Source organism: Canis lupus, chromosome X, assembly GCF_011100685.1.
Source record: "Canis lupus familiaris isolate Mischka breed German Shepherd chromosome X, alternate assembly UU_Cfam_GSD_1.0, whole genome shotgun sequence".
NCBI classification, from domain to species: domain Eukaryota; kingdom Metazoa; phylum Chordata; class Mammalia; order Carnivora; family Canidae; genus Canis; species Canis lupus.
The window spans coordinates 42,085,521-42,113,409 of record NC_049260.1 but is presented as its reverse complement, the minus strand read 5'-3'; the positions used below and the strand labels follow the sequence as shown (position 1 = coordinate 42,113,409).

At 50.7% G+C, this 27,889-nt stretch overlaps 2 protein-coding genes across 3 annotated transcripts; both read right to left on the bottom strand.

The window, feature by feature from the left end:
- Positions 1 to 805: 805 nt before the first annotated feature.
- SUV39H1 (suppressor of variegation 3-9 homolog 1) lies at positions 806 to 15,672 on the bottom strand. 2 transcript variants are annotated; one of them, XM_038587375.1, is made up of 6 exons: positions 15,576 to 15,672; positions 11,668 to 11,813; positions 9,502 to 10,164; positions 3,315 to 3,461; positions 3,103 to 3,232; positions 806 to 2,389 (listed from the first exon to the last, which is right to left on the bottom strand). In XM_038587375.1, the coding sequence occupies exons 1-6, from the start codon at positions 15,613 to 15,615 to the stop codon at positions 2,256 to 2,258; spliced, it is 1,260 nt and encodes a 419-aa protein (XP_038443303.1). In that variant the 5' UTR covers positions 15,616 to 15,672; the 3' UTR covers positions 806 to 2,255. The 2 variants fall into 2 exon arrangements, with proteins under 2 accessions (XP_038443303.1, XP_038443304.1); XM_038587376.1 differs by lacking the exon at positions 15,576 to 15,672 and adding an exon at positions 13,892 to 14,064.
- A 2,934-nt stretch (positions 15,673 to 18,606) lies between these two features.
- On the bottom strand, positions 18,607 to 25,818 carry WAS (WASP actin nucleation promoting factor). Its single transcript, XM_038587368.1, has 12 exons — positions 25,615 to 25,818; positions 25,173 to 25,313; positions 24,036 to 24,122; positions 23,833 to 23,935; positions 23,678 to 23,719; positions 23,532 to 23,585; positions 22,702 to 22,876; positions 21,621 to 21,663; positions 21,265 to 21,418; positions 20,653 to 21,062; positions 20,274 to 20,388; positions 18,607 to 18,909 (listed from the first exon to the last, which is right to left on the bottom strand). Exons 1-12 carry the CDS (start codon positions 25,744 to 25,746, stop codon positions 18,854 to 18,856), a joined length of 1,512 nt encoding a protein of 503 aa, XP_038443296.1. The 5' UTR covers positions 25,747 to 25,818; the 3' UTR covers positions 18,607 to 18,853.
- Positions 25,819 to 27,889: the final 2,071 nt, after the last annotated feature.

The following is a 27,889-nucleotide window of genomic DNA, read 5'->3' as shown; positions in this document are numbered from 1 at the left end:
AAAAGCTACCCCCGGCATACAAAGACTTTTCTCTTTGAATGCAGTAGATAGGCTTTATTGTTGTTTTTTAGATTTTATTTATTTATTCATGAGAGACATAGAGAGGGAGAGGCAGAGACACAGGCAGAAGGAGAAGCAGGCTCCATGCAGGGAGCCCCAGGTGGGACTCAATCTCTGGTCTCCAGGATCACGCCCTGGGCCGGAGGCAGCGCTAAACCGCTGAGCCACCTGGGCTGCCCAGTAGATAGGCTTTCGGTTTAAAGCCTCTAAGAAAAGGGAGGGTCCAGCTCTAATCAGATCATATTTCTGTATTTCTACTGTATTTCTTATTTTTGTTTATGGGAAGTGATAATGGTTTGTCCATTAAGGCAGCAAGATTTAGTTTTTTTAAGATTTATTTATTTTACAGAGCAAAAGTACACGCCAGTGAGCATGGGGGAGGGGCAGAGGAAGAGGGATAGAGAATCTCAAGTAGACTCTGCACTAAGCACAGAGCCCAAAGCAGGGCTCAAGTTCATGACCCCGAGATCACGACCTGAGTTGATGTCTAAGAGTTGGACACTCAACTGACTGTACCACACAGGTGCCCCTGATTTAGTTTGCTTTTTCAGTACACTTTAAAAGTTTGGTTTAAAAAGCTTATTTTAGCTCACATTATGTAGATGATGGTGCAAGTGATACCCTATGGGGAACATTAGAGCAGATGGCTGCAGTCTGAGGAAAATGTTCCTGGGCCCCAGCACCCACCATTTTCAATGAACCCCCAACCCCCACCTATTTAAGGTCTTCAATCCCCACACCTTGGTTTGTTCAATGATTTGTTTTATTGATGCCCACCCTGGGCTAGGTAGGGCCAAGGGATATACAAGAGGAGAATCAGATTCAGTCCATGCCTGAAGGTCAGTCTGGGGGCAGGGAGCACAGACACAGACACAGACAGACACACAGATCTGGCATCTGGTGGCAGGGCACACAGTCTCACGTAGGGGCACTCTGAGCACATGTAGTCAGGGAAGGCTTCCTAGAGAAGACCTCATGGGGGAAGCAAGGGGCAAGGCAGCCATCAGAGCCTTTGCCTTGTGTATATTTGTGGACAGGTCACTTTTGAGACCAGTGGACCCAAGGTGAGTGCAGAGGGCTTGGGGGCTGAGGCCAGCAGGTGGCAGAGACTTCCCTCTTACCTTACCATACTCTCATGGGTAAACCATGGCTGCCCCCTGCCAGTCTTGGCCTGTACTTTGCCTTCTGCCACATGCACCCTTTCCTGGGGTCCACCTCCATAGTTTTCAAGGCTTCCCTGAGACAATCCACATGGATCAGGTGCTCTGCCCAGTGCCTGGCACCTCATCAACACCCCATCAATGCACATTTTTGTCCTAAGTGCTATCTACAGCCTAGCTAGGTCCTGGTTCCAGCACTAAGAAGTCCCAGCAGTCATCATGCCCCAGGTCAGGGGTCCCAGTACCCTCCACTCTCAAAAGCCCTGGGTGCCTTTTTTATATGCACTACCAGAGACAGAGTTCAGACCCAGTCCACCTCAAGGGCTGGCAAAGTCTGGACTACGTTCCTCTCACTGGTCAGTGGGCCATGGGCACCCACTTCTCTTCCAGTGGCATAGGAGTGTCCACTTCTCAGATGTGCAACCCTGAAAAAGAGACCCTACAGCTCTTAGGCCCAACACTAGCCGGCACAGGAGCATGAGCAAAAACCAGCCACAGCCTCAGCCCTGGAGATCTTCTTTCTTTCACTAGCACAAAGTTTCTGTGGTAGGGGAAACAAGAGGGCTGGGAACTCAGGGCTCTAATGTCAGCCTGCCCTGGGGCTGCTTCCCCACACCCTTGGGGCAGTAGGGAGAGGGCCTGCAACAGACCTCTCAAGCTCCAGGCAGAAGCAGGTGCAAAAACAAACATTCTTCTGTTCTGGGGCCAGGCTGGGGTTCACCCCTTAGACCTCCTTGATTAGGCCATGAATCAAAAACCGCAGAAAGTCCTGGTGTTCAAAAATTACTTTTGAAGGTGGGTAGGGATTTGTAAGTGCAACCCACAGATAGGGCTGGGATGGGGAAAGGGGACTCCTAGAGTCAGTCCTCACCGTAACCCCACATCCCCAAGCACGGGGCAGGTGGGAACAGGTGGGGGCAGGTAGAGGCAGGCAGGAGGCCCTGGCAGTCATTCCTCAACAGGAGGGCAGCAGTGGGTGGGTGGGTGGGGCAGGCGGCTTTAGGCCCCCACTGTCTGGCCTCAGACTTCAAAGGGCTAGAAGAGGTATTTGCGGCAGGATTCAGTCCCACACTTGCATTCAATACGGACCCGCTTCTTGGGGGAGCCGGGGAGCCCGGCCAGGCCAAAGTTGGAGTCCATGCGGGTGCTCTCCATGTCCACGGGGTCCACTGTGGAGTCACAGCCAGGGAGGGCAGGAGGGGGAAGGGACTTGTTAGAAGGCCAAGGTGAAGTGTCCCGCTGCCCTTTTCACCATGAGACCCAGGAATCTTGGGTGCTGGGAGTACATCTGGGATTTAGGTCAGGAGGGGGTTGTGGGCTTGGTGGTTTGGGGATAGGGCCAGGGATCAGCATTGGAGGGGTGTTCAGGTGTTGGGAAGATGGCCAGGAATTGGGGGTTCTGGAGGAAGGCAGGGGTCGGGGAAGGGCCAAGTCAGAAGTCAGGAATGGTCACCTAGACATCCAGAGGGGCATCTAAACTCTCCTGTCAAAGATCCCCCCAACCTGGAGTATGTCAGAGGTAGCTAGTTTGTCAAGAAGGGGACTGGCTGGAGGCCACAAGAGTGTCTAGATGCTTGGAATGAGCAAGGCCAAGGGGGTTAGGAGTGGGGAGAATTGGGAGGACTAAGGAAATTCAGAGTCAGGAGGAGTGTCTTAAGTCTTGAACCAAACATCCTCCCCCAGGAGTCTTGGGAGAAGTCTGTGTGAGTGTCTCAGGGTTGGGGTCCAGGGGCTGGAAATGAGGGGACTCGAGACAGGCATAGGTCCAGGAGTCCAGATGGGACACTGGGAATCCGGAAGAGCATCCTAAAGCTCCCTGGGGAGGGGTCCTTGTGTCCCATGTCACTGTGTGCCCCTGCCCCCAGTCCCTTGCCACCCCCACCTTGCATGTTGTAATCAAAGGTGAGCTCCTCGCCTGCCCGGATGGTTCTTGTGGCAAAGAAAGCGATGCGGGGCAGTCGCTCATCAAGGTTGTCTATGAAGACGTTGTACACCTGGAGGTTGGGGTCACACTAGGCAAAAAAGAACAGCGGGAAGGTGAGGAGGGGCCCCAGCCTGCTCCTCCCGACCCCCGCCCACCTGCAGGGTACCCACACTGTGGTTGACAAAATGGGAGATGTTGCCATAATAGGCGGCATCCACGGTGTACACGTCCTCCACGTAGTCCAGGTCGAAGAGGTAGGTGGCGCCCTGGCGGTCGTAGATCTGGCCCCGCCGCTCCGCCTCCTCTGAGGTAATGATCTGGGGAGAGGGCCGTGGGGGAGGGGAGAATGGCCAAGAAAGCTCAGGAAAACCAGCACAGCTCCTGAGCCCAGGCCCAGCGGGGCTAGGAGGTATGGACACATGGGGATCTGCAATGCAGAGGGTCTCTCAGCGCCCTGAGAGAGGGGCTGGGCCTCAGCTGCCTGTCACCCATCCCTCCTGATGGCATGGCGTCCCTCGATGGTGGATGGAGGCTGGCCACAAGGTCCAGCAGTGAGAGAGAGAGAGATCCATAGTAAGACATAGTGAGGCGATCAAGGGCAAGAAAAGGACCCAGAGCTCACAGGGAGGGGTGGGTGTTAGGGGGAGGAAGAGAGAGGTGCAAGAAAGCCTGAGGTGCCATGAGACCCAGTACAAGAGAAGGCACCAGTGCTGGACTGCACACAAGGCGGTGAGGACACGGAGAGGAGAAAGCAGCCTGGACCCGTGGGAAAGGGAGACAGAATGAATGGGAAAGAGACTCAGACAAGAGAGCTCGAGGCAGAGACTTAAAAGCAGACAGAATCTTATTATGAAAGAGCCTGGTCCAGAGAGAAGATCAAGACCCTTGCTGGGAGTCTGAGATGGCAAGAACGAAGCTAAGGCCAAAATCTCAGAAGACAAAAGGAGGCAAGAGCAGGGGTGAGAGCTCTTCCTCGGCCCTAATGCTGAGCAGTGCCAGCAACTGGGACCTAAGACAGTAGTAGAGATTTCCTCCTCCCCAGCTGGATCTCTGGCTGTCCTGGAAAGCCCCCGCCTCTCCGTCCCTCATGTCCCCTCTTCCTCCTTGGGCCGACCACAGCCTTCTGGTAATCCCTAAGAGGAGCCAACCATGCCCTACTCTGGAGGAGGGTCCCACGGGACCCGAGACTGCCCCCTCTTCAGCCTGGAGTGCCTCCAGACCAGGGCAGATCTCATTCTCCACCCCTGGGCTTCCTGCTACCTCTGCCCACCCCTCAGAGACAAATGCCCACACAGTGAAAAGAAACACCAAAGTACCCTTTATTTTTACTCTGCCGTCTAGCCCAGTGACCTCTCTTTCAATAGTCCTAGAGGCAACTCAAATACTCTTCCCCCCACACCCCTTCTTCCCTCTCCTTTCATCAGAGACCCATTGGCCACCACCACCCCTGCCACATGACACAACCCCAAACCTGCCCTGGCTTCCCTCCTTGCTCACCCTCATGCCAGCTGCGACCATGCTCTTCCTACTTCCAGTCCTGGCCACCCTCCATTTTCTCTAGCCAGGACAGCTGCACTAGTGTCCTCACTGTCTCCTCCCTGCCTCTTAAACCAGCACCTCCACCCTCTGCTCCAGGCCAAATCCTAATCAAGACCAAGGTCTATCCCTCGGGCCACAAGGCTCACTGCCCTGGACTCCGGCTCCACTGAGGAACCTGGCCTCCCCCACACTCCAAATTCATGCTTGTTCATTCGTTAATTTATCCACTGGATTTTTATGAGGCCTACCCTGTGCCTGGTCCCAGCATGCAGGGGACAGTGTCTGCAGGGGGAGACACAGGGACCAGGCCTGGTCCTGGCCCTCTGGGTCACAGCCTGGTGAAAGAGAGATGGACTCGGATACCCTGATGCAAGATGCTGATCAGAAACACTGCTTAGGGTTCCCAGGGCAGTAAGAGAGCAATACACTATCTAAAGCAAGCTACAGGTCATAAAAGGGCTTTGACAGCAGGTGAAGAGTGGGGACTCTCTCCTGAGGGTTGCAACAGGAGCCACAGAAGTGGTCTGAGGAGGAGTACATCAAGGTCTGTCTCCCTCCACCTCCCGAAAACACATACTCTTTGTGGGGTCAGCACAACAGATGTTACTTTTCTGCAGCCTTCCTGACCCTCCTGATCCCCAGTGGCTATGAGGAAGCTGCTGCCTTTCTGAAGCTCTCTGAAGGCCTGGACTGAAGGGCAGTCTCTGCTGGCTCATGAGCATGCTGGGTAGCATCTAAGCCAGCTTTTTCCTTTCTACATCCTCCCCAGTCTCCATCTTCCCGCCTGTTCTGCCTCTACCTGCTCCCTGAGTCTCACCAAGAGTGAGTCATACGGTGAGCCCTCCAGGGCATAAACGGCTCCTTCTCCAGTCTTCTTTCCAGTCCTACTGTGAGGGCAGGCCTACCCTGAAATTTTGGGAACAAAGCAAACCATGTCCCTGCTCCCTAGCAGGTCTCCAGAATGACTGGGGAAGACAGATGGGCTAGAAGCTGGCAGCCTGGAAAGGGGGTTGACAGTGAACAGGACTCAGAAGACTCATGGTCAGGCTGCTGCCCTGTCCCCATTCTGGATTTGGGATCCTGAATGTTCTCTCCTTCTGCCAGTTTCTTCAGCCAAAAACAAAACAAAACAAAACAAAACAAAAAACCTTCTACCAGGTCTGGCAGCACACCAGTTTTAGACACTTGGGCCCTTTTTTACCCACTTTATTAGCTTGGTGACTCTGAGTCTGTTACTATACCTCTCTGGGCCTCGGCTCTCATCTGTAGAATGGGGATGACAATGACAGTAACATCAACCCAAAAGGAGCCCTTGTAAAGCTCCAACACAATCAGGGATGTGAAAGAGATTTCTGTTCTTGACACTGAGCACTGTTAGGAATGGTTATGAGTACCAGTCTTATCCCAGTAGAACATGCTCCCTTGTTTTTATGTGCCCTTTCCCAAGAAGGGAAATGCTAATTAAATGATGACACACCGTCATTTAATTAAACTAATTAAGTGGGATGCATGTTCATTTCAGTGTTGGTAAAATATGAAGCAAATGCTTGTCTTAGAATGGATAAACTAGGCTGTTGTTCTCTGCTGGGCAAAGGTGGGGATGTTCTGATGGAACATGGAAGGGTGCAAAGGAGAGGAAGGGCAGCTCACGTGGAAGGACTGCTGGTGCAGAGCCAGGAGGGCATATGTCATGTCCAGATTGTAGGAGAGCACAGCAGCGGCCAGACATGGAGTGCATGCCCTCTATTATGTGACACCAGGAAGAGTCTGGGACAGCACCAGTAACTGAATAAATTAATACTTCTATAATGAAATCTATGAATATTCATCCCAAGTAGGATCTCAAGTAGGCTACAAACAGGCCTGGATCAGGTCTGGTCAGGTTTTACAGCCAGATGGGTTACAAAAGCCTGGGTTTTCTGAGCATTTTGGATTTTCTGAATTTTAGACTGTAATGGCTAATGTTTATCAAAAACGTACTGTTTAAGTGCTTCTTCCAATTGCTTCACATATCACAACTCATTTAAGTCTTAGAACAAGTGAATGGTGTGGGTGCTATCACCACTCCTATGCTACAGACTGGGAAACAGACACACAAAGGGTAAGTGCTGCTGAGCAGTGGAGCTAGGCTCCAACCTCAGGCAGTCAGGCTGCAGCGCCCACCGTCCCAACCATCCATCTGACTGCGCTGCCTCCTCATAGGGGATGCACGAAGAGGAGCTTGGCTCTGGCAGTTTTGGGGGGCCTGTGGTGCCATCAGGAGGCCCCGTAGGCCTGATGGTGTCAGAAGGGGGCCTGGAAGTCACAGAATGTGGCAGGAGGGAGGCTGAGAAAAGCTTGAGGAGAATGTGTGTGGAGCAACGAAGACTGGAGACAGGGGTGAGAAGCCCCAAAAGCCCCCATGTTGACAGCATGAAACACTACAGACACTAAGGAAGAACAGCCAGAACAGCATCCTGACCAGGGGGTCTAGGGGGCTGTGGACTCTCCCTCCTCTTTACTTGTCAGGATCCTCTGTGTTATAAAGAGATTTTCCTCGAGAGTGTCAGTACAGTGAGGCTGAAGACACTCCCTTCTCTGGACCTCCCCTAGAACGGGCAGGCTCCTGTGGGAGCTGGATGCCTCCTCCTCCAGACTGTCAGGGGCTCTGGAGTATGCACATGTCCTCCTTCAGACTGGGGACACCCCTCTGGGCTGTTAACATCTCTTCCACTGTTAGCACCCCTCTCAGATCTAGACACCTCCTCCAGACTGTCAGGATCCTGAGGGTGTGGACACTTTCTCCAGGCTGTCAAGAGTTCTCTTAGGTGTAGGCCTGATCTCCTTCAGACTGCCCTAATACCTCTGGGGTGAGGACACTTCTTTTTCCGGACTGTCAGGATGGTATGGGTATGGACACTTCCTAAGTTGCACTGCCAGGGTCCTCTGGAGTGTGGAGAGCTTGCTCTCTGCCTCCAGGTCACTCTGGGACGTAGATACCTCTTCCCACAAATTATCAGGACCCCTGCCCCAGACTGTCAGGAGCCCTCTGGGGTATGGCCACCTCTTCCTTCCTCCAGACCTTCGATGTGTAGACATTTCTTCCACCAGACCATCAGGATTATCTGAGTGTAGACTTCTTGTCTAGACTGTCAGGGTCCTCTGAAGTGCAGACTGCTCTACTTCTAGATTACCTCTGCCCCCTGGGGTTATGACCCTCTCTACTTTATGGTTCATTTCTGGGACTCTCTCCTCTCCCATCAGTGTCATTACAGTGTGGACACCTTCAAGTGTGTGTCCCTTTGGCCAATTTCTGTCACTTCCCAACTATATCACACCTCTAAGAGACCTTTAAAAATATGAAGGTATTTGGGGTTGTCACCATTACAGCACACTCCTGGATTTAAATGGTCAAGGTCCAGGGATGTTAAATGTTCCCCCAAAGCATGAGATGGTCCTACATAAAAAGAACTGCTCCACCCCAGATGCACATCACATCCCACCTTAGCACATGACACTTGTATTACAGACACTTGCTGGTTATTCTCACAAACTCATTTTGTTTTCCACCAGGGCACATGACTCAATCACACTTCCTAGCCTCCCTTGCACCAAGGTAAGGCCAGTCACTCGGTTCCAGTCAGTCAGCATGGGCAGAAGTGATGGGTACTGTGTCCAAGCCTGGCCCATTAGCAACCTCCCCTTCTACCACGACTCTCAGCCTACTTGCCAGCAATGCTGAGTGAGGACTGCCAGCGGCTCCAAGGCACAGCAAAGGCACAAGAGGGAAGGAGCCTGGGTGGCCACACCATTGTGTGGAAGGATACTACTCAAATAGCCATGTAGGACTGTTACATTTCTAATGTGTAAAGCCACTAAGATCTGGGGGTTATATGGTAGGTGGCTAGTCTGCCTAATACAGCTGACCCTTGAACAACACATTGAACTATGTGGGTCCACTTACATGAACATTTTTTTTTGATAAATACAGTATAGTACTGTAAATGTTACTTTCTCTTCCTTATGATTTTTCTTATTAACACTTTCTTTTCTCTAGCTTACTTTCTTGTAAGAATACAAAATATAATACATATGCTATGCATAATATATATTAAAATGCAAATATAAAATAATGTGTATAATAGTATATATAATACATATAAAATATGTATTAATCAACTATGTTATTGTAAGGTCAACAGTACACTACTAGTAGCTAAGTTTCTGTGGAGTCAGAAGTTACATGCAGATTTGACTAAGAGGGAGATGTCAGAGGAGGATAACTGCCCCCCCCCACCATGTTGTTCTAGGGTCAACTGTATACCCTGCCTTTCCCCAGTGTCCTGCAAATCTGGAGGAAGAGGCAGCCAACATAAGGCATGTCTATGTCCTACTCCAAAGTGTTCATGTTCAGATTAGTAAAAGATGTTCCTCCTGGTCAAACACTGCTTGGTGGTAAGCTGAGCCCTTGCAAAACAAGTAGTGCCTTTTCAAGTAGTGCCTTTTCAGGTGACACAACCCTATGCAGACCACATGGGCTGTTAAAAGGAACACTCCCTAGATTTCAGTTCCTGCTTTCCTATTCAATAGGTACCCTTATGAGGTCAACCAGTCCAGAAGTCTATTTCAGCATGCTTTCAACTACCAGCTGGATATCCGCGCCCCTGCCAGGATGTCCCTATCAACACTCAGGTTAACCGCCCCCACCTTTCCCTGAACAGGAAAAGCAGGGACATGGCGGGCATACAGTGAGGCGAGCTGGGCGCACACAATGGAAACACAATGGTGGGAAGAGCTGCGCGCGCGCGCACACACACACATTGGGTCCCGGCTCCCTACCTCTCCCACGTACTCCATGACGAAACTGTTCTTGCGGATCTTCTCCAGCGTACGGACGCCCCAGCCACGCCCGTCATCCGTGCGGAAGATGCAGAGGTCATAGCGGATGCCCTTCTGTACCACACGGTTGGGGCAGTCATAGCCACAGCGGCAGCGGGAGTTGCACTCGTAGATGGGCAGCCCGGCACGCAGCCGCACCTGACCCTGGTCATTGTAGGCAAACTTGTGCAGCGATGCCCCAGGGCAGCAGCCTCCAGCGGGGGCCCACAGACAGTCCTGGCACTCACAGCCCACCGCCACCTGGTTGAGGGTGATGCCCTCACCAACACGGTACTCATTGATGTATACAAAAGCCCGCGGGGGGCCGTCCAGGTCCACCTCATTCTCCACAGTGATGCGTCCCAGGTGGCTGCGCTTGGCATTGAGCTCCTGCTCCCAGCGCCGGAGCGCCCGCCTCTGCTTGGCTTTCTGTACCAGGTAGTTGGCCAAGCTTGGGTCCAGGTGCCGGGGGGGCTTTGATCGCTGGTGCCGCCGGAGCAGCTCCCTTTCTAAGTCCTTGTGGAACTGCTTGAGAATGCGTACACACTTGAGATTCTGCCGTGGCTCCCAGGTGCTCTCTGAGTCTGGGTATCCACGCCATTTTACCAGGTAATACTCTTGTTCCTGTTGGGGGACCAGGGGATGGGGGCCCCATAAGTGGCGATACCCTTGGACCAGCCCTTGTGGGACTTCCATCTCAAAGCTAGTGGATAACACCCAAACTATTCCCATCGCCTTTTCTGGAATGACTCCATGTGGTGGTTAAAAAAGCATTGGTTTCAGGGAGCCTGGGTGGCTCAGTCAGTTAAGCATCTACCCTCAGGTTATGATCCTGGGATCAAGCCCCATATCTGGCTCCCTGCTCAGCAGGGAGTCTGTTTCTCCCTCCCTCTCTGCCCCCCAACCCCCCCCCCCCGAGCTCCTTCTCTCAAATAAAATATTTTTTAAAATTATTTTTACAAAAAGCATGGGCTCTAGAGTGAGGATCCCTAGGTTCAAATCTCACTCTCCCCCTTATTACAGTCTAAATTCCAAGTTTTAATTTAATCTACTCCCTCCTATCTCTTTCCTCTCATCAGTCCCTCCTTCTAAGCTGTTCAGGCCCGAACTCTTGGAAGTCATAACATTGACTTCTCTTTCTCATTCCCCACATCTAACCTCAGCAAATCCTGGCAGCCTCACCTTTCAACTACATCCAGAATCCAACCACTTCAAACCACCGTCACTGCTACCACCATCATCACTTGCCTGGATTACGGTAGTAGGCCTCCTCACTGGTCTCCTCCGTTCCACCCTTGCCCCCTACAATCTGTTCTCCACTCAGCAGGCAGAGAGATATTTTCTTGCAGAGAGCAGCTATAGTATACAGTTTAACGGGGTTGTAAAAACCCTGGGTACAAATTCGGAATCTATGGCTCCCTGGCTATGTGGCCTTAGGCAAGTTATTTAACTTTGCTGACCCTTGGTTTCCCCATCTATACATAAAGAAAAAAAAAGCTGACATTTTTGTAGCATTCAGGATGTAGCATGTACTACTTCTATATCTTATTAACTAATCTAACCCTCACAACTCTTTATGAGCTAGATACTGTTTATTGGTTGTCTCCATTTTATAAATGAGGAAAATGAACCACAGAGAATTTGGGTAAGTATCCCAGGGCTATAGGGCCAAAATTTGAACCCAACCATACTGGCTCCAATCTGTTCTCTTTATCCTGCCATTGCCTCCTCTGGCAATGGCAACAGTTCCCCACAGAGCTGTTTGGGGGATTAAATGGGTTTCTGAGAGGAAGTGCCAGCATACTGAATGTCCTTCAATAATCACTAGCTATCAACATCTCCATTTCTGCACTCAACATCTCAATCTTTGCACTTGGTTTGTATTCCTATGGAGGTGGAAAGAAAGACTTATTTGGGGATTCATTCTGGCTCCTGCCCCTCTGAGAAAGCCACTTAATTTCCTCACCTGCACAATGAGGATGATAAGAAGTCCTACTAAACCTAATTTTTTAAGATCAGAGAACATTCCCTTTGGAAACAGATGCAGGAAGTGGGGGTGGAGGAAGAGGGAAGTAAGCCAGCTTCCTTGAGACACCCCTGCCCTGGCCATGGGCACCCCAGACTCACGCGTATCTTCTTGTAATCACACAGGTACTCGACTTCAAAGTCATAGAGATTCCTCTTGGAGATGCCGAGGGCAGGGCAGGAGAGCTTGGCCAGACGGCACAGGTCCTGTAGCTGATTCCAAGACGACTTGCAACACACACTGCAGCCTAGAACAAGGAGGCCAGAAAGAACTTACTGGGTATCCTGCTGAAGGCACCGATCAAAGGGGACCCCAAATCCTTTCTGGGACTTCCAAAGAACTGCCTCAGAGTCAGTGAGATTTAATCCACAGGCTTTCTCCATGCTGAGACCCTTCTACATCAAAAAATGTGCCACTTCCTTCAGCCCCAGTGCTCATTCCAAGGCCATCCCCCCCACCCCAGCTGTAGCCCTCAAAGTGAGATCTGCTGCAGGAATTGTCCTAAAGGAATCTATTCCTAGAGCTTCCCCTCCATACTATTCCTAAAACTGCCTGCAAACCTGCAGTTGGGTTCAGGACCTAATCATCCCTCTCCCCACTTTGCAAAATAAAGAGAACAACCCCCATCTCAGTAGGGTGCATTGCCCTGAGGGAACTGATGGGGCTGGGATTACAACCTGTAGGCCCCAAACAAAGGCTTAACTGGAAAGACAGGTCTGGAATCCCTTATCTGAAACTCCTGGGGCTACTTTACTTGTGTTTAGGAATTCAGATTTTTTTTTTTTTTTTACAAGTGTAGTCCGAGGTATACCCCATGCACTACCTAACACCCGCTATGTGGTCAGGGGCATCAAGCCATAATCAAACACATTAGTAATTCTGCAGCAAAAAAATCTGAATTTTCTATATTAAATAGGAGAAATAAAGAGGCAAGATAGTCCCACTTTATAGTCTAGTTTTGCCCCTAAATTGCGCCAAACTTAAGTTTTCAGAGCTTTTTAGATTTCAAAATTATGAATGAGAGACTGTGGAATGGTATTAGATTTCAGGAAGCTTCCTTGAATGATTAGCCTGGGTGCCTTAAACCTACAAGGTATATTTTTTCACACCGCATTTTAGCTTGCCGTCTCATCTACATTTCTGTGAAGGGTAAAGCTCACCCAAAGGAGTACGCTCTGAATTCAGGAACCAGCAAAACAGTATAGGTTATTGACAATTCTTTTAAATATACCTGGAATGTTTCTGGTGCTATCAGAAATTTTCAAGACGCCGATTTAAAGGAAAGAAAAAGACTTCTGATTCAAGGCACAATGTGCTTTAAAGCCATTTTATCAAATCATTCCATTGAACACTAATTCCAAATGCAGTCAGTACTCATCCTATTTTTAATATCGTCTACCTCCCGTTAAAAAAATCAGACATTTGAACTCCTAATGAAATACTGCAGACGTCAACCTGAAAACGTACAAGAGCATTGCAAAATTATTTCGTGTGCACAACCCCCCCTCCACTGAGGCAGGCCTAGTGGAGACTCAGCCTGTGCCCACGCTTTCCTCTCCCTATGATGCCTCTCCCTTTCAAGCCCCTTAACTTGCATTTGAAACCCCACTAAAGTGGTCCCAAACTAACCTCTCCAGCTGCTGGCTCCGCACTGGCCACAGGTGGATTCCTACCTCTCAGAGGTCCCCCTCACACTGTGGAGGCCATCCTCCCCGCAGCTATCCTCACCCAGAGGAGCCCACCCTCCCCAACATACTGGAAAAGTCACCCCTCTTTCCCTACACACGAGGGAGTCCAGCTCTCCTATCAGAGAAGCCCCCTTTCCCCTCTTCCCTGGGGAGTCTTCTCTACAGCAAACCCTTTCCCCATCACGCGGAAAGGAGATACCCTCACCATGAAGAGTCCTCTGTCCCCCACTCTGAAAAGGAGGTCCGTCCCCTTCCCTTCCCTCCCCTTCCGGCGTCTCGCGTGGACACCAACCGGGTAACGGTCACTGGCGGCCGATTTTCCCGCGCGCGGGTGCGGCCTCCCCGACAAGCCCCCGCGCGTGCGCGCGCCGACTGGTCGCGATCAGAGGCGCGCGCCCCCCTGCCGCGTCCCCACTTAGCCCCGCGCCCGCCGCGTTCGGAGGCACGCGCCCCCTCCCCTCAGCCCCGCCCAGCCCCGCGCGCCAGGCCCGGGTTCCAAGAGCCCCATCCTTTCCGCGCCAAGCTTCCGGCTCCTGGCTCCGTGGCCTCAGACGCCGGGGCCCCAAGCCCGCGACGCCACCCCTCTAGCCCACCCGGCCCGGCCAGCAGGCCGGCGCCGCTACCGCCACTGCTTCACCTTTTAAATTTTCCGCCATCTTTCCCCACGGCTAACGACATTCGGGCCTAACCGGCCTCGCGAGAAGAGAGCTCGCGCGGGCGTGGCCGAGAACGCGCAGCCTATTGGCCGCACGGCGCCGCGAGCATAGCCCGCGCGGACCAACCGGCGAGCCGTGACCGGACCCCTCCCCGCTACCCCGCTCGGTCCCGAAGGCGGGTGCTCGCCAGCGCTTTCCCAGAGTGCGTCTGGGCGGCAGCCGCAGCGGCGGCAACTGAGGTTGCCGGAGGCCCTACCCGTACGCTGGTCTGTCTGTCACGCTGTCAGCCAATCACGTTGTCAGCCGGCCGCACGGGGGATTCTCCGTCCTGTCAGACCCCCAATTACCACCGTCACTCGGTCGTCACCACATTTTAACCCCAAGCTGGCCGTGACTCCCAAGATGGACTGTCACCACGTACAGCTGCTCAGCCAGTCCCCAGAATTAAATCAGACAATGGGTCCATCACCACAGACAACTGTTTAGTCAGACCCCGGTCCCCCACCCCCATTCACAGGGTCTGTCAGTCAACGGCAGCATCCGTTCGTGGCCAGCTGCGAGTCTTAAGGCAGACACGCATTCCTAACAACTACACTGTTAGCCGGCCTATCATTCCCTCTGGCTGCCCCTTTTTCACACAGTCAAGCAGCCGGTCTCTCCATCTCTTGCTCTGGGGGCAGCCCTGAATCCCCCTTGGGAAAGCCTCTCACAGCCACCAGCCGTGGCTCAGGTGGGCCGTGATTAGGTGAGGACAGGCTGTCATTGTCATCTGATGTCGCCCTCTCAGGCAGTCACACTGTCCAGTGTTGGTCAATATTTAATTCCCTCAGGTTACTCCTCATTCACGCCATGATCAGGCAATTATTCCCTCAAAGAAATAGTCACAGCAACTAAAGCCTCCATGCCACCTGACAGTGGGTCAGCAGTCTGTCACTTCTCAGCGAGGTATGCCCACCATTGGTCAGTCATTTGGTCAGTCTCCGTGGGGCTCCCTCCAGGCGGCTGTGATTCCAACCTGATACAGCCATCCAGTCAGGCAGCTACACTGGTATTTCAACTGGTCAGATGGCCTGTGAGTCGTTCACTGCTCTTCATCGTTTTGTCAGTCGCCAGGCAGCCATTCTCAGCATCTGACTGACCACACATGGTCTATGTGGTCAGGGTGGACAGTCACTCACCAGATACAGTTGCCTATCAGGCAGTCACAGATCTGTCCCTCAGTCAGCCCGAAATTCCTTCAGGGTAGCCCTCCTTTACACTGCATCAGACAGTGTAACATCCAGACACTCCCTCAGGCCAGATGTGACTCCTAGCAATAGTCAGCCACGCACAACATCCCGCCGCCCAGGCAGCAGCAACAGCACACACCACCAGTCAGCCAGCTTGTCAGTCCCTTGGGAGGCTGCCTGTCTTCTACACTATCAGACCACCAGTCCCAGCCAGTCCCAGGTGGGCATAATTTAGTTAGATATTCAGTACCTCCTACCATCAGGCAACTGCACTGTCAGTTCCTCAAAGCGCCCCTTTCCCTGTTGGCACATGAGTTATGTGGTCAACCAAATGATTACAGTTAAGCAGATGGTTGTTCTGTCCACCTGCCAGTCTAGCTCTGAGCTTGTTGGAGAAATAGACGGTCAGTCTGAAGTTCCATCAGCTCCTGCTTACCATGACTGGAACAATCAGCAGCATACGTCCCACCACGCATCCTCTTCCTTCCCTTATTCCTTCTAGAACACAGTCAGATGCTGGTCCTTGCGTGCTCCCAGTCTCCCCCAAAAGGTAAAACCCTCCTATTCCCAGGAGCCTAGTCCAACCCATAAGAATGGCTTAAGGCCCGACTGAATCTGGAGGGGGTGATGTAGGAGCATGTGGGTGTTGGGCAAACATCCCTTTGCCAATTTGAAAGATAAAACTGCCAGTTATGTTACCAGCAAAAGATGAGTTTATTCAGGAATAGCTGAGAATTGCAACGCAGAACAAGCAAGTTATGGCAAAACCATATGCAAGTCCAATAAACAAAGGAGAACATTATGTTATGGAGAAGGAGGAGGTTGGGAGGGGTTTGGAACAAAAATCTATTGGACAACAGCAAGAGTTCATACTGATGATGGTTTCTCATTGGCTGAGTTGCAGGAGTAGTCAGTTTCTTAAAGGAGATAGGATGTACATCTTTCCTTTGTTGGGGGCCTATAATTGACCATTCTTTCCTGTTGAGATACTTCTGTTGGGTGTGTAGCTGAAACTTTTTGCAGTAGACATTGTGCTGTAGGCTTCCTCTACCAGCCTCCCCTTCTAACATCCTGAGTCCATTTAAGTAAGGTTTCCCTTTCTTAATTTTCACACCGTGGTCCTCCCCAAACAGTATATATAATGTAATGAGTAGAGGCATGGATCTTGGAGCCTAGCTACCTGGATTCAAATGGTAGCATTTGCTAAATTGTGTGACCTTAGGCAGTTTCTTCATCTGAAAATGTCAGATGAGTGGCTTTGGGGTGGGTATCTCCCACTCATCTGGAAATCAATCTTTCTGGACTAGCATCTGTCCAGGAGACCTCAAAAGGAAGAGGCCACCCTATTATTACTGTGTCCCAATCCCAGCCATTTGTCTGTTCATTCAGCACTACTTTAGTGCCAACTGTGTATATTGCCTTGCCCAGTGCTGGGGCCAAATAAGGTCTTCTCCATTCCAAGCTGTATAGGTTTGACCTGTTTTCAATGCAAACCCCATCTTTGAGTGTACCACACATTTAGGAGAGGTCACAGGCCATGGGTGATCAGTGTCATGCGTTTTCACAAGCAAACATAACTGTGGGACCAGAACAAAGGTTAAGAAACATCTCCAGCCAGAGATCCAGGAACACTTAATTCTGGAACATCTCTGAATTCTGGCTGCATCTCCCAAGCACTGGTGAGTCATAACTTAATTCGCAGTACTTTTTTGGTCTTCCTTGGTGATACATACAATAATGGTGCATTTTATGATCAGTGGTGACTCAGGATCAACCAGTAGTAGGAAGATTAATAGCAGCAGTGGCATCTAATGTTTGTAGTCACCTTAAGGAGCCAGGAACTTTGCAGACACTTTAATTCTGCAACCTTGCAAAGTATGCATTTTTTTTGTCTCAAATTAAAGATGGGGAAAACTGAGGCCCAGAAGGGTCAAGCAACTTGCCCATGGTCAGTACTGGTTTGCCAAGCCCATGCCTGCCGTAGGCAGTGCTCCTGAGGATTCAGGGGTTGTATGATACAAGGTCTTCTCCATGACAAAGCCTGCTGAGGGGGTCCCAGCACACTGGATTTCTAGAGTTTCCTAGCAGGGAGTGGGGAGGCAGGTGAGTGATGCTGACAGGCCCTTCCTAGACTCAGCTGGCCCCTGGTGACCTGGCTGAGGTGGGGTGGGGAGTAGAGTGGAAGGTGAAGAACCATGAAAGAATTAAAAGGAACTTGAGACTCCCTCCTTCTTCAGCTTCTGTGGCTTCAGGGCAGTTCTTAAGGAGCAAAGTCAGCTCCCACTTCCCACACCTCCACCCTCACCGTGGCTCTCCTTTGCTCCTTCCCCTAGCCCACAGCCTGCACCTCTGATGTTTCAGAAATTCATCCACTGGTCTTGCAGATGAATGAAGCCTGATCTCTCCAGATTCCTCCTTACTGTTCTCTTTCTCCCCCACTCTCCTCTTCCTCCCCTAAAGCTAGGATACCTGAGATCTCCTTATCCACCAGATTTCAGAAATGAGAAGGAGGAGATACCTCTTCCAAGGCTCTGATGTGCAAGAGCGTCTATCACTCCCCCTGGAAATAGCTTTAAACACCAGGGACAGTTTTGAGTTGCTCCTTTTTTTTGGTGAGTAATTTCCTAGAAGAGGAGGGGGGAATCAGTTACATACTGTTATCTGGCCCATTGTATAAATGAAGAAACAGGCTCAGAGGTGGGGGGTCTTTCCCAGGTTCTAGAGCAGATCTATCTTATTACTAAGTCTTTGCTTCTTTGGTTGCCATTGGTCAGGACTTAGTTTGCTCTGAGAACTAGGCAGAACCAAATTTTAAAATTGAGAAAGGGATCCTGCCCATCAAGATCCTGGTGTGTGAGTTGTGTACATGGAGAGTAAGTCTGACCATCGAGTATTCTCTTGATCTAATATTGTGTTGATTAGACTTTTTTTAAATAAGTAAGTAAAGGAATAAATAACTCCTGATCATTCACCATGCTCAACCTCCAAGCTTTCCCTACCTCAAGGCTTTGCACGGGCTGTTCCCTCTGCCTGGAATGCCCTCCCCGCAAAGGTTTATTGGTTGACTCCTCTCTCTTTAGATTCTTCACAACTGTCACCTCCTCCGGGTGGCTTTCCCTAAATTTTCCATCTGAAGCTGTTCCCCCTCAGCCTATCACAGCACTTGTCATGATCTGAAACTATCTGTTGTTTCTGTTTGATTCCTGGTTTTGTATCTGTCTCCTCCAATAGAATGTTGGCCTCATTAGGTTTTCTTCCCACTGGTTTAGCTCCAACCCCTAAAGTAGTGCTGGGCAACAAATGTTTTTGGAAAGAAAGGCAGAAGGAAACAAAGAAATAAATGAGGGAACAAATGAGTGAATGTACACAGGTAAGGCTAAATAAATGAAATGGGATAGGTGAATAAAAGACACTTTGGGGGAAAAGGACCCCAAATTTCCACATTTGGAATATAAACCAATTTGAGATTAGAGAAACAAAAAGACAGTTATTTTATTTTGGTTTAAAACTCATTATGTGAGAAGCACTGAGAAATTCTGTATAAAAAGGGGCCCTGGCTACTGCTAGGGTGAATGTTTGAGGACCAGTCAGAGATAACTGCATTGGAAGGGTTGGTGGGGAAGAAACGGGACCTGAGGGCCTGGAGGCCAGGAGTGGAGGACAGCAAGCAGCAGCTGCCGGGGGAGGAGGCTCAGAACAGGTGCAGAAGGTGACTCAGTCATCCCATTCATCGTCGTCATCCTCGTCGCCGGCCTGGTCCTCCCCTTCGTCTGAGAGGGAGAGAAAAAGCGGAACTCAGGATGGGCAGAAGGGTTCAAAGGCCGTGGGTGATGTAATGTTCTTGGGGTCTGAGAGGTCAGGACTCAGGGTCTGGGGCAGGGGGCTGAGATCTCCTGCTAGGAAGTCAGATCTGGGGGCCTGTGCAGTTGGATGAGCAAGGGGCCCACCCAGAGGAGGGAGAGTTAGGGTGTAGGTTGAAGTTGGAATCAAAGTTAATACCATTGTCAGAAATGTAGTTAGGTGGGTTACTGCCCAACTATGTGGTTACTGCCACACAAGGGTTAATGTTAACAGGCTTGTTATTTACTGGGGTGAATTTTAAGTATTATAAGCAAAGGTGGAGTACATTACAATAGTGCTGTTCCATAACAGGCTAATGTTAATATTGTTGACCTATAATGGGTTATTGATATCACTGTCAAAAGAGGAAGTTTGTTATAATATTGTCATATAATGGATTCATATTAATCTGTGGGCTTACTCTGGGATTAATGTTAATACTGTCAGTAATCTGTTGAGGTTCACATTACCCTCATCTAATTGTCATATAATAGTAATATTATTGACACAATTAGGGGATGAATGTTATGATAGATTGGGTTGGTTATGATATTATTATCACATTACAAGCTAATGTTCATCTATTGACACAGAGTTCAAGTTAATATTATTGCCTATGGTGGGGTCCTTTATAATATCATCACATATGGGCTAATGTTATACACTACTGGACATACAGGATTAATATTAATATTGTGGCCATGCCTTGGCATTAATGTTAATGTTATTGTCAAAGAGTGAATTCTATTATTGTTCCATAATGACAGTGTTAATATTGTCACAAAGAAGACAAACGTGAGAGTCATGATGGGGTTAATGTTACTATGGATACAGGACACCTGGGTGGCTCAGAGGTTGAGCATTTACCTTCTGATCAGGGCAGGGATCAAGTCCCACATCAGGCTCCCTGCGAGGAGCCGGCTTCTCCCTCTGCCTATGTCTCTGCCTCTCTCTGTGTCTCTCATGAATAAATAAGTAAATCTTTAAAAGAAATGTACTATGAGGGGATCCCTGGGTGGCGCAGCGGTTTGGCGCCTGCCTTTGGCCCAGGGCGCGATCCTGGAGATCCGGGATCGAATCCCACATCGGGCTCCTGGTGCATGGAGCCTGCTTCTCCCTCTGCCTGTGTCTCTGCCTCTCTCTCTCTCTCTCTCTCTCTCTCTGTGACTATCATAAATAAATAAAAAAAAAAAAAAAAGAAATGTACTATGAATGGTAACCGGTAGAGTTGTTCTTAGGCCAACACTAGCCCTAGGAACTGGGCTCACTGTCCTGGCAAAGGGCAGGCTCTCACCTGAGGAGTGGATGGCTCTGCTTCTCTTCTGCATCACGTGCATCAGGGCTCCCACCAACCCTTCTGAGCTCTGAGTTGGAGGCTGCAGTGCTGAGCTCTCTGGGGCCCCAGGGGTCTGGAGCAAGCAGGATCCAGCATAGAGGGTTCAGGGCCCATGATAGGAGCACACCTCCCTGCCCCTTCCTCATTATTTCCCCTCCCATATTCTCAAGTCCCCTTCTAGGTTCCCAGCCTGCCTCTCCCCACCAGCCTCCCAGCCCTATCACTGAAACCCAAAAGCCTGGGACCTCCATCAGTTTGGCCCTGGCCCCCTAATATCCAGACATGCCCAGCACACCCAAGTCCCAGATCCCCAATCCTCCATCTTGCCCGTCTTCACCTTGTTCAGCTGAATTCCCTGCCGGATTTGATCCAAAAGCGCCCCCCGACCTCCACCAGGAGTCGGGCCCCCAGAAGGCCCCAGAGCAGGAGGAGGGGGAGGGACTGGCCCCTCCTCAGAGCTGGGTGGTGGTGGTGGTGGTGGTGGTGGTGGTGGTGGAGGCACAGGAGGCCCTCCAGCTCCAGGGGGTGGAGGGGGCAGTGGTCCAGAACGTCCAGTGGCTGGCGGGGGTGGTGGTGGAGGGCCCCCTCGGCCTGAGGGTGGGGGTCCCCGGGGAGTTGGCGGGGGTGGAGCATTTCCCAAAGGAACAGGGGGCAGTGGACCAGAACGACCCTTGTTGCTCCCTATAGTAGGGGGCCGGGAAGCCTGGTTTCCTCCTCTGGATGGTGGTGGGGGTGGTGGAAGCGGCTCTGAGGGGGGAAAATAACATAGCTATTGTTATAATTATCTTCAGAGCCTCAGTTTTGCTCATTTGTAAAATGGCACCCCAACTGACCAACTCCTGATTCAAGCACTATAAGGGTTTCCATGAGAACTGAATGACTAGCAGTGTATCTCTTAGAAACCAGCTACTAGGGTTGGAGAAGACGGAGGGTGGGGGGGGGTGCTCACCCTGGCGCCTCATCTCTTGCCGCACAGCCTCCAGCCCACCCTGGTCCTCAATGAAGTCATAGATAAGTTTAGAGGTCTCGGCATCTGTGAGCTGGGCCTCACTGATTCCTGCCTTGGAGAACAGTTTCCGCAGATCCGGGTCCAGGTTGTTTACCTGCCCAGGAGGAGAAAGGCCAGGGGAGGAGTGGGGGAATAAGGTGGATAGGGGAGGGGCACTGATTATCACTGGGTCCATCTCAGAGGGAGACCTGAGAGGAGTGTAGAAAGGGTGGGGTCTGTGGGTAGGTCTGAGCCAGGGGACTTTGGATGGGTAGGTGGGTATTTAAGCAGGTCAAGGGGTCTTTGGAATTACTCACGTCAAATCCATTCTGGGGGTCCCACCCCACGTGGCTGACATGTCTGGGGGAGGTGAGGAGATCCCAGTGAAGCCCCACTGCCCTTCCTTCCCTCCTTTTCTAGTGAAGCCCACTTGCCCTCCCCTGCCCAGAGGGACTCGGAAAGGCCAGAATTAATGGATGAGTCATAAGTGAATAAATGAGTGACTGAATGAGAACAGTTCATAGCTTGTAGTGCCCATCTATCCATCCATCCCTTTTTCTACTATCCATCAACCCATCCATTTGTCCACCTAGCCATTTGCATTCACCTGTCAGACCACCAGTCTATTGTATATTTGTTTTTCCACTCATCTGCCCACATATATTTGTTTACCCAGTTGTCTGCCAATCTGTCTTCACATACCTTTGTCCATCCACTCATGTGCCCACCTTTCAATCCATCCACTCTTTTGTCTACCCATTCAACCACACTTCTATTTATCCACTGAACTGTCCATTCATCCACATATCTGGCCACCTATCCATCCCCATCCACCTTCTCTGTGAATCAACCAGATATCCATTCGTCTGTCCACATACTCATCCACTCACCCATCCATCTATCCACCTACTTCCCATTTACCCATCTATCCAACCACCTATCCATTCATTCCCCAACCAACTCATTCATTCATTCATTCATTCATTCATTTATTCATTCATTCATCCAACCATTTATCTATCTACCCACCCATTCACTCACCCACCAGCCCACACAGGGCAGGACCAGCCCACACAGGGCAGTCCACACAGGGCAGGACCAAGGTGAACCAAGTGAGGTGACTAAGGTGCAAAATTTAAGGAGGTCCTTACTCTCAGAGGCATGAATTGCAGTTGTGGGACCCTTAGAGTAACTGCCTCTGTACATTTTGCAACCTTGGAACCTCACTTGCCTTTCCCTAGGCCTGGCCTTGCACCTACCCAACTCTCCACTCATCTGCCTACCCACTCACCCATCCATCTGCCCAACCTTCCATCCACCCAGCTCTCTTCCTGTCCAACTTTTCATCTGCCCCCCCACCAACAGGGACCTGTGGGACTAGTGGGGAGAGGTTCTCACTTGAATCCACTGGGTGCACCAATATCAGCCTTGCTGATCTTCTTCTTCCCTGAGCGTTTCTTATCAGTTGGGCCAGGCCCAAGTGCTGGGAGCCCACGGTACCGTGAACTCGTGATGTCCGGGTTCTGGATGTCCACTGTTACTAGCCCCAGGGACAGTGGGCCAGTTGCTGGGCCTGTGGGGATAATAGGGTGATTGAGCCATTGACCTACTTACCTACCAACCAAAGCGTAGGGGCAGAAGACAGGAAGAGTGTTGGGGGAATCTGCATGTGTGTTTGATGGTCATGGAGGGAGTAGATGAGGGGTCCAATTAGGGTTTATGGAGAAGTGGATGAGTGGGTCCCACAAACCAGTCTTAACTTCACCAATTCATTTATTTATTCATTGACTCCTGCTTATCACTTAAGTATTGATTCATTAATTCTGGCTCATTGACCAGAATTTGTTAAATTATTCAGTCAGTCATTGCTTTCTTCACTGATTGAAATGTTACATCACTTATTCATTTATTTGCTGTTCAGTCACTCATTCATTAATTTAGTCAGTCAACCATCCATCCATCCGTCCATCCGTCCTTCCATCCATATATCCACATACTCATTCACCTATACATCTGTACACTCACCTATACATCTATACATCTATGTTTCCATCTTCCCATCAATTCATCCTCCACCCATCTATCCATCCACCCACCCACCCATCCATTTGCCCACTTATCTCTGCACTCACCCAACTCACCCAACTACTCGCCCATCTCCACCCATCTATTCATTACTCCCCCATCCATCTGTCCACCCAGAGACACAGGGAAGAATCAGCACTCACCCCCTTGGTCTCCGGCTGGGTGTGGGGGCAAGGGTGGGGGCCCTCCTCTTCTCTCTGGAAAGATGGAATGGGTAGAGAACTATTACAACTCTGCCACAGGTTCCCGGACCAGCCCCTTCTTATCCTCCTTGAACTTGAGGACTCACCTTCACTGACTGGTGCTGGGGGTGAGGGTAGCTGGCGTCTGTCTGTGGAGAGACAGGTGGACTGAGAACCAGAACCATCAAGAGGGGTTTTTCCAGCTCGCTTCTCTTACATACCCTTCTGCCCCACTTCCTTTCTTCCCCCAAGGCCTCCTCACCTCCACTTTGCCTCTGATTCCTTTTTTGTATCTTCTCCTGCACCAGGGCTCGGAAGGCCTGGGCCTCGCCCTCGTCTGCAAAGTTCAGCCCTGCTTGGCAGTCCTACACACATCTTGGGCTCAGTAGCCTTCCAGCCCCCCACCACCTTTCCCATTTCATCCCCACACCCCAACTGAGGCCCAACGGTTGAGTCGTCACTCACATCTCCAGCAAAGGTGTGGAAGAAGGGGGTAGGAGTGGAATAGACCAACTGTGAGTACAGCTCCTGTTCCCAGAGCAGCCGGCCAGCCTGGAGAATTTGGGGGGAAGCACACTGGTACTGAGGCATGCCCTGGGTGGCAGGCCTCTGTATCTGGACAAGGAGAATGGTGGCCTAATTTGGGGCCCCGGGATCAGATTGGAGATTTCCAGCTTATCAGCAGAGAGTTGGGAATCCATATGTCAGATGTGGAGGGTTGGGGTCCTTAGGACTTAGGAGTATAAGGCTTAGATATTGCAGTGAGAGATTTGTATTTGGGGTTCAGAGCCCAAGATGTGGGACTTAGGCTTGAATGTGAGGATCTAGGACTCCAATCCTAGGAAACTGAGACCATACATAGACTCCATCTTACATCTTTTCTTTATGGGGGCCTTCATTTGGGCAGGTGGGGCTCCAGTACTGGGAGTTGGGGTTGAGATTTGAGATTCAGACATACAGACTTGAAAGTTGAGGGGTGGAGAATTCAGTCAAGGGATATACAGTTTGATGTTTGTGAAGCAGAACTATGGCTTAGGAGCTAGGCAAACCTTTAGTGTCCAGGAGTTTTGATGGGGGATTTCTGGGACCCAAAATGCGGAGTTTAGAACAGATTTGAGGTTCAGGTAAAAATACAGTGCACATTTTTTTTTTTTTAGTTAATGAAACAGACTAGATTTAAGAACTATACTAATATTTTTTGTAGGGGGGGGTATAGATCTTGACAAGGGGTCAGTCATCAAAGACAAAGAAAGCCAAACCAGGGATGCCTGGGTGGCTCAGAGGTTGAGCATCTGCCTTTGACTCAGGGCGTGGTCCCAGAGTCGCGGGATCAAGTCCCGCATCGGGCTCCCTGCATGGAGCCTGCTTCTCCTCCCTCTTACTATGTCTCTGCCTCTCTCTGTGTGTCTCTCATGAATAAACAAATAAAATCTTAAAAAAAAAAAGAAAGAAAGCCAAACCACAGTTTGACATCTGGATGAAGTCTTTGGTCCTGGGACTCAGGGGTTCACTGATCTGTCTAAGGCCTTGGGGCTATGGACACAGATCTGGGTTTGCAGGTTGAACACTGGTTTGCATGTCCAGTGGGGGGACGGGGGTCACCTGAAGGCCATAAAGACGGATGAAATAGGACTTCTGGGGGTTATCCTTCACGAAGCACACAGCCCCACAATGCTCCTTGGTCCAGTGCTCAGCTCCAGGAGGCAGTGCCAGGTACAGCTGAACAACAGCGGTGGCCAGTGTCTGGGAGGGAAGAGCAGGGCTCAGTGGAATCTGGTCAGCCAGAGGGTCCATGGCTGTCCTGATTTCAAAGGAAGAGCCACAGCCAGAGGGAAAGCAGACAGACACTGAAATCAAGATCTTCCTGGGACTGGTGAATGGGGGTAAGTGGATTTTCAGAGAGGAGGTGATGGAGAAGAGAAGGAAGAGGGGGAGAGGAAGAGAGAAGGACAGAAGAAGGATGGGAAAGATGAGGAGTCAGAAGAGGAGAGGAAGAGGAGGAAAAGGAGGGAGACAGGGAAGGCCAGGAGATTCTCCAGCTCACCCAGCATTTCCGACCCAGCATCTCGAAGAGTCGCTGGTTCTCGTGGTCCTGGAGGAGTGTGGAGGGTATGTTCTGCTGAACCCCTGGTCCTCCGCGACCCCCAGACCTGCCTCCCACAGGGCCCCCACTCATGGTGCCTCCTGCCCTTGTCCTCTCCGGCTAGGCTCTGGGTGCAGGGTAAGAAGAGGAACTTCCGCAGTGTGCAGGGGAACAGGAAGTACAAAAAACCACAAGGGAAACAAGTCCTCCAGGGGCCCCTGGGTGGCCCCAGCTGCCTCCTCCCTCCCTAGGACAGGCTTGGACCCTCCTCCTTCAGAATGGGGCCCTGCTCCATTTGACTAGTCAAGACCCATCTTTTGGACCAGCCCAGCTCATGTCCTCCTCCTTTTTTTTACTCCCTGAGGTCCATCTCCCTCTGACTGGCTCAGATCCTCCTCCCTCTGATTAGCTGCAAGCAAGAGGTAGGCCTCTGCTGCACTTCTGCCTGAGGACACCATGGCAGGGAGCAATCAGCGGGGTGGGGGGTCTCATTCTTCCCCAAAGCATCCAGTTGGTCTGGGCCTGAAGCCCAAGGCCCCTCATGCTGAAGGGTTACAGTGTTAAAACTTTTCCTCTGGGGTGCCTGAGTGGCTCAGCTGGTTAAGCGTCTGCCTTCACCTCAAGTCATGATCCCAGCATCCTGAGATGAGCCCACCACTCCCACCCCTCCAGTCGGATTCCTTGCTCAGCGGGTAGTCTGTTTCTTCCTTTCTCCCTCCCTCTGCTCTTGTGCTCTTCCCTCACTCATCACTCATCGGGCTCACACTCTCTCTTTCCGAGAGAAAGAAAAGAAAGAAAGAAGAAAGAAAGAAAAAGAAAGAAAGAAAGAAAGAAAAAGAAAGAAAGAAAGAAGAAAGAAAGAAAGAAAGAAAGGAAAGAAAGAAAGAAAGAAAGAAAGAAAGAAAGAAAGAAAGAAAGAAAGAAAGAAAGAAAGAAATTAATTTTCCTCTGACACTGTGAGTGCCTGGGATCCCACCCCTCTCCTGAGACTCCCAACAACTCACATAGACCCAGCTCACTTCCCCATCCCTCACCCCTGCCTCCCAGTAGTTCCCAGATCACTTTCTGTTTATCATCCCTTGATAGCATATATGTACACCTTGGCAACGTCTTGTTTAATCCTCATCACTTTTGAACTTTTAAAAATCTGTAATCTCCAGAGTCTTGCTTTTTTCCCATGCAACATCTACTTTGATCCAACATTCGTGTGTGCCAGACAGGGTTCTGACCTCTGTAAATACTGACCCATCTAAATCCCCCTAACAGCCTATGGGACATACACTCTTACCATGTCCATTTGATAGTGGGAAACAAGGAAACAGAGGCACACTGATTTTTCCAGTAGCTCTCAGTTAGCAAGTGATGGGGCCCCATGGATCCCACACCAGGTAGGCTGGGTCCAGAGTGCACACTTCCCATTACTGGGCTCCAAGGCCTTCTCTCTGGTAAAATCTGGATCTGCCTATAACAGTGGCCACTCCTTTTCGCTGCTACACGATATTCTTTTGTTTGACTGTATGATCTGTTTATTCATATTCTCCTGTTAACAGATATTTAGGCCATTTTTGGCTTTTGCTGTGAGTAGCTACACTGCTGTGGGTACTCCTGTACACATCTCCTGATCCACATGGGCGCACACATACACTTGGGAGGGGAATTGGGGGACCTATAGGGTTTGCCCATCTCCAGAATGACCAGATCATTCCAGATTGTTCCCCCAAATGGATGCTAGCTCAGTCCTCATACCTCCCTAGGCCTCAGTTGCTTTACCATTTGCAGACATGAAGCTCTCAGCTTCATACAGCAGTCCAGGGGAGCTAACATCTCCCTGGGGTGTGACTGACATTTCTGGGTACCTGAAGGGAAACAGCACTTAGAAAGATGGCACCCACAGTCCTGCCAGGAAACCTGGCTTGAAGTTTCCTTCTGGTGTGGCAATTCCCACCTCCCTCCCCTCCCCTCCCCTCCCCCCCTCCCCTCCCCTCCCCTCCTCTCCCCTCCCCTCCCCTCCTCTCCCCTCCCCTCCCTTCCCCTCCTCACAACTTACCTTTTGGCACCCACAATTCACCAGGCAATTTTGTACCTCCAAGCCTGGAGTGCCTTCCAGCCTGTTCTTGGGGCAAGACCCTGCTTTATTCCTTAAAAAGCCATTGCATTCATTTTAATACTGCTCATCGTGCTCTTGCCAAGTGCAAAGCCTATCTCCGGTATCTGGCACAAACAAGACACTCAATAA

What these genes read in the sequence shown, in the direction of transcription:
- SUV39H1 (XM_038587375.1), bottom strand. Translation starts at nt 15,615, where the DNA reads ATGCGTGGTGGGACGTATGCTGCTGATTGTTCCAGTCATG. An exon ending in GTGATTACAAGAAGATACGC is followed by an intron (nt 10,165 to 11,667) that starts GTGAGTCTGGGG and finishes GTCCCCCAACAG; the next exon opens with GAACAAGAGTATTACCTGGT. An exon ending in TCATGGAGTACGTGGGAGAG is followed by an intron (nt 3,462 to 9,501) that starts GTAGGGAGCCGG and finishes CCCTCTCCCCAG; the next exon opens with ATCATTACCTCAGAGGAGGC.
- WAS (XM_038587368.1), bottom strand. Translation starts at nt 25,746, where the DNA reads ATGAGTGGGGGCCCTGTGGGAGGCAGGTCTGGGGGTCGCGGAGGACCA. An exon ending in GGTGCACCCAGTGGATTCAA is followed by an intron (nt 21,664 to 22,701) that starts GTGAGAACCTCT and finishes CACCTCCCCCAG; the next exon opens with ACATGTCAGCCACGTGGGGT. An exon ending in CAGAGCCATCCACTCCTCAG is followed by an intron (nt 18,910 to 20,273) that starts GTGAGAGCCTGC and finishes TCTCCCTCTCAG; the next exon opens with ACGAAGGGGAGGACCAGGCC.